The sequence below is a fragment of the Physeter macrocephalus genome, chromosome 7, assembly GCF_002837175.3.
Source record: "Physeter macrocephalus isolate SW-GA chromosome 7, ASM283717v5, whole genome shotgun sequence".
NCBI classification, from domain to species: domain Eukaryota; kingdom Metazoa; phylum Chordata; class Mammalia; order Artiodactyla; family Physeteridae; genus Physeter; species Physeter macrocephalus.
Window position 1 is genome coordinate 48,264,265 of NC_041220.1, and position 9,207 is coordinate 48,273,471.

The 9,207-nt window shown below is 37.3% G+C and overlaps 1 protein-coding gene across 3 annotated transcripts in view; it reads right to left on the reverse strand.

The window, feature by feature from the left end:
* Positions 1-9,207, reverse strand: part of LOC102994341 (RNA polymerase II subunit B) — a 47,493-nt gene that overhangs the window by 2,935 nt on the left and 35,351 nt on the right. For all 3 annotated transcript variants that reach the window (XM_028491811.1, XM_028491812.1, XM_028491810.1), the window contains 7 exons: positions 5,157-5,253; positions 4,292-4,386; positions 3,014-3,264; positions 2,844-2,933; positions 2,145-2,252; positions 1,064-1,177; positions 497-657 (listed from right to left, as the gene is read on the reverse strand). In XM_028491811.1, coding sequence (XP_028347612.1) covers positions 497-657; positions 1,064-1,177; positions 2,145-2,252; positions 2,844-2,933; positions 3,014-3,264; positions 4,292-4,386; positions 5,157-5,253 — 916 coding nt within the window. The remainder of the gene's footprint in view (positions 1-496; positions 658-1,063; positions 1,178-2,144; positions 2,253-2,843; positions 2,934-3,013; positions 3,265-4,291; positions 4,387-5,156; positions 5,254-9,207) is intronic.

Below are 9,207 nucleotides of genomic sequence, written 5' to 3' on the forward strand. Positions count from 1 at the left end.
ACGGGAGGATCCCACATGCCGCGGAGCGGCTGGGCCCGTGAGCCATGGCCGCTGGGCCTGCGCGTCCGGAGCCTGTGCCCCGCAACGGGAGAGGCCCCAGCAGTGAGAGGCCCGCGTACCGGGGGGAAAAAAAAAAAAAAAAAAAAAAAAAGGTTACTTATGTTAATGTATAATGGATTTGTTACTGTTATTTTTTAAATAAAGTAATAAATATTTTAAACCATTCTGTTTTAATTTCTAACGGGATAAAATCAAAAGATACAGGGACTTCCCTGGTGGCACAGTGGTTAAGACTGTGCTCCCAATGCAGGGGGCCCAGGTCCAATCCCTGGCCAGGGAACTAGATCCCACCACTAAAGAGCCTGCCTACTGCAACTAAGACCCAGTGCAACAACAAAAAAAGATACAACTCCCAGACAAGCCTTTGGGGTCCTGGAATCAAGAAATTTGAGAACCATTCCTTTATATAACAATGATGATGATGCAGCTCTCTTACCGAGATCTACCCTCCATGGGCTGTCTATTAAGGATCTGAATAGGTCCCCGAGCACGAGAATGAATCTTATCATCCACCATGTGCTTCAAACGCTGGTAGTAAGTGGGGCCAATAAAAATTTGTGATGTGATTTTTCGACCAGTGAATCCATTGTATAGGACCTGAAACAGACAGATTTTGAAGCACAGATTTAAAAGTATTAAACAAGTTCAAAGAATATATGTGCATATACTATACAATTCCATTTCTATAAAAATCAAAACAGAGAAAACTATAGTGTAAAGAGAGTAGTCACCTTGGGGTGGGGGTATGATGGCAGTGACTGGAAGGGGACACAAGGGGGGCATCTAGGCATAAAAGGGTTCTGGTAATTTTCAAGATCTGGGTTCCAGTCACACAGCTGTGTTCACTTTGTGAAAATTCATCAACCTGTACATTTTACGGTTTTGCATGTAATCTGAAGTATGCGGTATACTTTAATGAAAAATTTAATTTTTAAAAAAATGAAATTACACACATACAAAAAAGAATACTCATAACAAATTACCAATTTAAGAGCAAACACACCTCGTTTCCTCTGAGATGGTAGCCATAATCAGATAAAAGATTAGAAATCTTCTGTACATTAACAGCATCATTGAATGGAGTGGCATCACCAATTTCACCCTTGTTAGCTGATACCTTTAAAAAGAAAAGTCATCTCTAAAAGTCTGCTTCCTTCTGTCACCCTTTAGAAGTCTATGTCAATACAAATATATTCAATAAAAAAAAAAAAAATCCTGGGCTTCCCTGGTGGCGCAGTGGTTGAGAGTCTGCCTGCTGATGCAGGGGACACGGGTTCGTGCCCCGGTCCGGAAAGATACCACATGCCACGGAGCAGCTGGGCCTGTGAGCCATGGCTGCTGAGCCTGCGCGTCCAGAGCCTGTGCTCCGCAAAGGGAGAGGCCACAACAGTGAGAGGCCCGCGTACCGCAAAAAAAAAAAAAAAAAAAAAAAAACCTTTCTGGAAAGGAAGATTTTGAACTTAAGATTAAGGATTAACTTAAATATCTATGTTATGGAAAGCTGTAATATATTAAGATTCATTTTATTAGCATTTTACAGAAAATATAACAAACTAATTTACCTAAAAAATAAAAACTCAATTATAAGCCTTCAAGTAGGAAACTCTGTGAGACCAGATACAAAAAGAATCAGACTCCCAAGTACTTCCTACGACTCAAGGAAAATGACATTTTAATGCCCTAAAACCAAGCCATCCATGTGTTAAGCTGTAGCCACTATACCCTAATAAGATACTTAAAAATAGAAAAACCTCCACTGAAAGATGCATGCATAGCTAATGGTATAGCTATAAAACCATCAGGTTCACACTGAACTAACCACCATTTATAGAAAAGAACCAGTCAAAAGAATAACCATATATACAAGTAAAGACTGGATATAATAAATTTTGCAAAACTTCTCAGTCATAACTTTGCAAAGTTTGGCAAAAAAAAGAGAGACATAATCAAACCAATTTAAAAGCAGGAAAGTTAAGTGTCATATTGGCTTTTTTCAAAGTACCCTGGCTCAAATGAAAGAAATAACTTAACATTTCGGAAGAAACATCAATTTGGAACCTATATTTTTAAAGAAAATCTCTTACCTTCCCTTGAAGACATTCAATCAAGTGACCAATAGTCATACGAGAGGGAATGGCATGGGGATTTATGATGATATCGGGGGTGATACCTTCACAGGTGAAAGGCATATCCTATAAAGGAATTTTTTTAAAGACACTTAAAAAAACTTAAATCTCTTAGCTAGAGAACTAGAACTCCCGCTCATCTAAACTTTTCTATGTCCTAAATTCTGTTCAACGTAGTATGTTCACCTACTTATTTAACACTAAAATTAGGGCTTCCCTGGTGGCGCAGTGGTTAAGAATCCGCCTGCCGATGCAGGGGACACGGGTTCGAGCCCTGGGTCCAGGAAGGTCCCACATGCCGTGGAGCAAGTAAGCCCATGCACCACAACTACTGAGCCTGCACTCTTACAGCCCATGAGCCACAACTACTGAGCCCAAGAGCCACAACTACTGAAGCCTGCATGCCTAGAGCCCATGCACCACAACAAAGAGCAGCCCCCGCTCACCACAACTAGAGAAAGCCCACACACAGCAACAAAGACCCAATGCAGCCATAAATAAATAAATAAATAAAATCTAAAAAAAAAAAAAAAAAAAAAAAACCACTAAAATTAAAAGTCAAGCCTTTACTGCCTCTGGGCTCTTAAGTTAAAGAACATTTTGATTTAATAAAATGTTCAACAAAACTTTGGGTTAGAGGTGATAAAAGATACCTACCTCTTGTCTATACTGAATACCACAAGTACCCTTTTGACCATGTCGACTAGCAAATTTGTCTCCAATCTGTGGAATTCTAACAGAGCGTACCTGAATTCACACAAAAATAGGTTAGTTAAGTCATTCTGGTTTACTTTCTATAAACAGCAATATGACAAAGCTATACTCACCCTTATTTTACAAAATTTATATCCTTCTTGGTTGAGAGTTACCATAACCTGATCCACGATGCCCGTCTCACTAGTCCTGAGAAAAGTGCTACAGTCTCTCTTAGTATAGCGTCTATTAGTGCCCTCCAATTCATCTTCATTTTCAGGCAACGTGACTGTTTTGCCTATAATAACATCATCTCCTGATACACGAACCCCAGGAGCTATCAAACCATCATCATCCAGCTTGTCATAAATAGCATGCCTCATACCTGAGAAGAAAGAGACAGAATTTTCTGAAATAGTAATACCAAAAAGAAAAGTATTTACAATGTCCCATAATCCTCCTCCCAAAAAGATTAAAAACCAAATATATAAATCAGTTTCAAGTCAGAGAGAAGTTGATAGGAATCTCTAACACGTGTAGTAATGTGCCCTTATTCCAAATACTATAAACTATTCTGAACTCGGTAAAAAAGCACTGGACTGATTCAGATTCTCCATTTGCTAAGTGACTTTGGATAAGTGTGTTGCCATCTTCTGATCTCTGTATTGCGTAAGGAAGAGTATCTATGTCCTCTACATACAATCTCCAACAGAAAGTTTGAATTTAATCTTCTATAATCTTAACTCCACTGAACATCAATTCACTACCACAGAGAAACACAGGAAATGGAGTAATAGGAAGATACCTACGGAAAAAAAAACATTTTACTTCATGCAATACTATTAAAAGCCAAAACTGCAGGAGAGATAACCGTTTTCCCTGGGATATCCCATCCATCCCACTTTATACAGCTTTTAAGTGTCTGTAAAAATAATAACTAGAAAATAAGTTTTGAGTTTTCCAGAAGAAACAGAAAATTCTAGGTATCCTCTCATTAGTTATTTGTTAAATACATACAAATACTGTGGCTAGACAAACACTATGGTCACACCACAATGTGAAGAGGAGAGGAAGTTCCCATGCAAATAGATAAACTGAGGGACAGGACACAGTACAAGTGAGAATGGGGCTGAAGTATGTCCCATGAAATTACATGACATCTCTGATTTCCTAAATCCCCTCCTCAATGCAAGACCTAGCAGCAGAATGGAAGGACGATAGCAAGCCCACTCCTAGGTGCAAAGACTTCTGGCAAATATACCTATTTCCTTAATATAAGCTCTAAGAATAATAAGAAAACATATTCCCACATGGCAAAAAGAAAGAGGGGTGGTCAATACCCAAAGAATTAATCAGGAAAACCATGGTAAGCTAATTTTGAATTCCATAATTTCAATGTCAGTATTGCTTACCCTGGCAAGTTTCACGTGTAGGCTTCTCAAAAACTTCTTCTTGATCAAACCCTTTTTTAGACTCCTGTTCTTTGTATGATCGATAGAAAACAGACCTAAAAACACATGGTTCTAAAGTTAACTTCTACTTTCCTTTAATAATAGGGCTTAGAATATACCAATAAATTTTACTTAAAAATCCATCCTCTCTTAACTCCCAGTTTTTTAACCAACTTTCACATACCATGGATTTGAGATCACTGTTTGACAATAAAATAATCAAACTGAAGAATAATAGAAAATAAGATTGAAAAAGAAAATACTATAATTTTAACAGTAGTTATTGGTTTGGCCAAAAAGTTCATTCGGGTTTTCCCATAACATCTTACAGAAAAACCCAAACTAACTTTTTAGCCAACCCTATATTCATGGGTCCTAAAACTCTAGGTTTATTTTTACTTTAGACATTTCTATATTATCTAAACACAAACATTTATTTGCTTACAAATAAAGGGGGGCTCAAAATATTAGCAACTGAAAATCCTCAGATACAAGAAGCAGTGTCTTCAGTCGCTCGTGACCATCACCCAGGCTTTCTGCTTTCTGGAGTAGGGCACTGATTTTACCACACTAACCCCTATATAGGAAACCATACAACACCATGTGCCTGGCAGATATCCACAACGTTTCATGAATGGAGGCAGAAGATTAAATATGCTAACAGAAAAATTTCTCTGCTGTCAGACCTAAATTTCTTCCGGACTGACATTCAAAACCCCCAAAAGTTTGGAAACACACAATTTGCACCTATTTTTAAAGAAGTTTTTAAAAATAAAATATTAATATTTCCACATGTGTATTTTGACAACTTTTATAAATAGCTGACCTGAAAAAGCCTCGGTCTACAGCTGAACGATTCATGATAACAGAGTCTTCTTGATTATATCCAGTGTATGATGCAATGGCCACAATTGAGTTGATACCTGCAGTGCATTTAAGAGAAAACATTAAATCGCCATATGAGAAACAAAGAAAAATTACCCCTTCCTTTTAAATCAATTTTATTTAATCATATTTGCCTCAAATGTTTTCACCACGGTAACTGTCAAAGTCTACTCCTCCTGGAATAGCAATCTGTGAGACAACTACTCTGATGGCTAAATGTTTGATATAAGCAAGTTTTTAATATAAACAATCTTATTTTGTTGCTGCTGCCAAAACTATTTTTGATGAGACCAGAAACATTTAAAGTATCAAGTATTGATAAACAAAATTGATAAACCTTTAGCTACACTCATCAAGAAAAAAAGGGAGAGGGCTCAAATCAACAAAATCAGAAATGATATAGAAGTTACAACTGACACCACAGAAATACAAAGGATCATAAGAAACTACTACAAACAACTATATGCCAATAAAATGGACAACCTAGAAGAAATGGACAAATTCTTGGAAAAGTACAATCTCCCAAGACTGAACCAGGAAGGAATAGAAAATATGAACAGATCAATCACAAGTACTGAAATTGAAACTGTGATTTAAAAACTTCCAACAAAAGTCCAGGACCAGATGGCTTCACAGGCAAATTCTATCTAACACTGAGAGAATTAACACCTATCCTTCTGAAACTATTCCAAAAAATTGCAGGGGAAGGAACATTCCTAAACTCATTCTATGAGGCCACCATCACCTGATACCAAAACCAGACAAAGATACCACAAAAAAAAGGATCACACACCATGATCAAATGGTATTTATCCCAGGGATGCAAGGATTTTTCAATATCCGCAAATCAATCAGTGTGATACACCACATTAACAAACTGAAGAATAAAAACCATATGGTCAACTCGATAGATGCAGAAAAAGCTTTTGACAAAATTCAACACCCATTTATGACAAAAAATCTCCAGAAAGTGGGCATAGAGGAAACCTACCTCAACATAATAAAGGTCATATATGACAAACCCACAGCTCACATCATACTCAACAGTAAAAAGCTGAAAGCATTTCCTCTAAGATCAGGAACAAGACAAGGATGTCCACTCTCACCACTTTTACTCAACCCAGTTCTGGAAGTCCTAGTCATTGGCACTCAGAATAGAAAAAGAAAGAAAAGGAATCCAAATCAGAAAAGAAGTAAAGCTGTCACTGTTTGCAGATGACATGATACTATACACAGAAAATCCTGAAGATGCTACCAGAAAATTACTAGAGCTCATGAATGAATTCAGTATAGTTGCAGGATACAAAATTAATACACAGAAATCTCTTGCTTTTCTATACACTAACAACAAAAGATCAGAAAGACAAATTAAGGAAACAATCCCAATAACCATCGCATCAAAAAGAATAAAATACCTAGGAATAAACCTACCTAAGGAGGCAAAAGACCTGTAGTCTGAACACTATATGACACGGATGAAAGAAATCAAAAATGACACAAACAGATGGAAAGATATACCATCTTCTTGGATTGGAAGAATCAATATTGTCAAAATGACTATACCACCCAAGGCAATCTACAGATTCAATGCAATCCCTATCAAATTACCAATGGCATTTTTCTCAGTACTAGAACGAATAATTTTTAAATTTGTAATGGAAATTCAAAAGACCCCAAAGCAATCCTGAGAAAGAAAAATAGAGCTGGAGGAATCAGGCTCCCTGGCTTCAGACTATACTACAAAGCTACAGTCATAAAAAACAGTATGGTACTGGCACAAATACAGAAATATAGATTAATGGAATGGGATAGAAAGCCCAGAAATAAACCCACGCACCTATGGTCAATTAATCTACGAAGGAGGCAAGAATATACAGTGGAGAAAAGACAGTCTCTTCAATAAGTTGTGCTGGGAAAACTGGACAGCTATATGTAAAACAATGAAATTAGAACATTCTCTAACACCATACACAAAAATAAACTCAAAATGGATTAAAGACCTAAATGTAAGGCCAGACACTACAAAACTCTTAGAGGAAAACATAGGCAGAACACTCTGACATAAATCGAAGCAATATCTTTTTGGATCCACCTCCTAGAGTAATGGAAATAAAAACAAATAAATGGGATCTAATTAAACTTAAAACGTTTTGCACAGAAAAGGAAACCATAAGCAAAATGAAAAGACAATCCATAGAATGGGAGAAAATGTTTGCAAACCAAGTGACTGACAAGGGATAAATTTCCAAAATATACAAATAGCTCATGCAGTTCAATATCAAAAAACAACCCAATTAAAAAATGGGCAGAAGATCTAAACAGACATTTCTCCAAAGAGGACATACAGATGGCCAACAAACAAATGAAAAGATGCTCAACATCACTAATTATCAGAGAAATGCAAATTAAAACTACAATGAGATATATCACCTCACACCGATCAGAACGGCCATCATCAAAAAATCTACAAACAATAAATGCTGAAGAGAGCATGGAGAAAAGGGAACCCTCATGCATTGCTGGTGGGAATGTAAACTGATACAGCCACTGTGGAGAACAGTATGGAGATTCCTTAAAAAATGAAAAATAGAACTACCATATGACCCAGCAATCCCACTACTGGGCATATACCCAGAGAAAACCATAATTCAAAACGACACATGCTCCCCAACATTCACTGCAGCACTATTTACAATAGCCAGGCATGGAAGCAACCTAAATGCCCATCGATAGAGGAATCGATAAAGAAGATGTGGTACATATATACAATGGAATATTACTCGGCCATAAAAAAGAATGAAATAATGCCATTTGCAGCAACATGGATGGACCTAGAGATTATTCATACTAAGTGAAGTAAGGAAGAGGAAGACACGTATCATGATATTTGGAATATATGTGGAATCTAAAAAAATGATACAAATGAACTTTTTTACAAATCAGAAACAGATTCACAGACTTTGAAAACAAACTTATGGTTACCAAAGGGGAAGGGTGGGGGGGAAGGATAAATTAGGAGTTTGGGATCAACAAGGATCTACTGTATAGCACATGGAACTCTACTCAATATTCTGTAATAACCTATATGGGAAAAGAATCTGAGAAAGAATGGATATGTATATATGTTTAACTGACTCACTTTGCTGTACCCCTGAAACACAATATTGTAAATCAACTACAATATAAAATTAAAATTATATTTAAATAAAGTAACAAGTATTAAAGAAGAAAAAAAGTTGAATACTCTATAAACTAGTAGATTGCAATATAACAAATGACTGTTGAATGTGAGTGGGGTTTCTTTTTTTTAAGATTTATTATTTTTTTATTTTATTTTATTTTTGGCTACATCAGGTCTTAGTTGCGGCATGCGGGATCTTCCATTGTGGCATGTGGGATCTTCCGTTGCGGCGCGCGGGCTTCTCTAGTTGTGGCGTGGTTTTCTCTTCTCTAGTTGTGGCGCACAGGCTCCAGGGTGCGTGGGCTCTGTAGTTGTGGCGCACGAGCTCCAGAACACGTGGGCTCTGTAGTCTTGCAGCAAATGGGCTCTAGTTGAGGCGTGCAAGCTCAGTAGATATGGCACGCAGGCTTAGTTGCCCTGCGGCATGTGGGATCTTAGTTCCCTGACCAGGGATCGACCCCAAGTCCCCTGCATTGTAGGGCAGTTTCTTTACCACTGGACCACCAGGGAAGTCCCCGAGTGGGGTTTCAATGAACATAATTCATATACACGTGAATCAACAGATTTTCCAAAAACTGAAACACACTCAACTCCAAAGCTACAGTAACATAATATCTTGATCTAAGTATTTCAAATGTGGAGTAAAAACTACGACTACAGAATACAAAGGAACCAAAATCTGGATGACTGTTTATATTTGCTTCCTTAAAGCTAAATTCAAAAAAAAAAAAAAATTCAAAAAAAAAAAAAAAAAAAAAAAAAGGGCTTCCCTGGTGGCGCAGTGGTTGCGCATCCGCCTGCCGATGCAGGG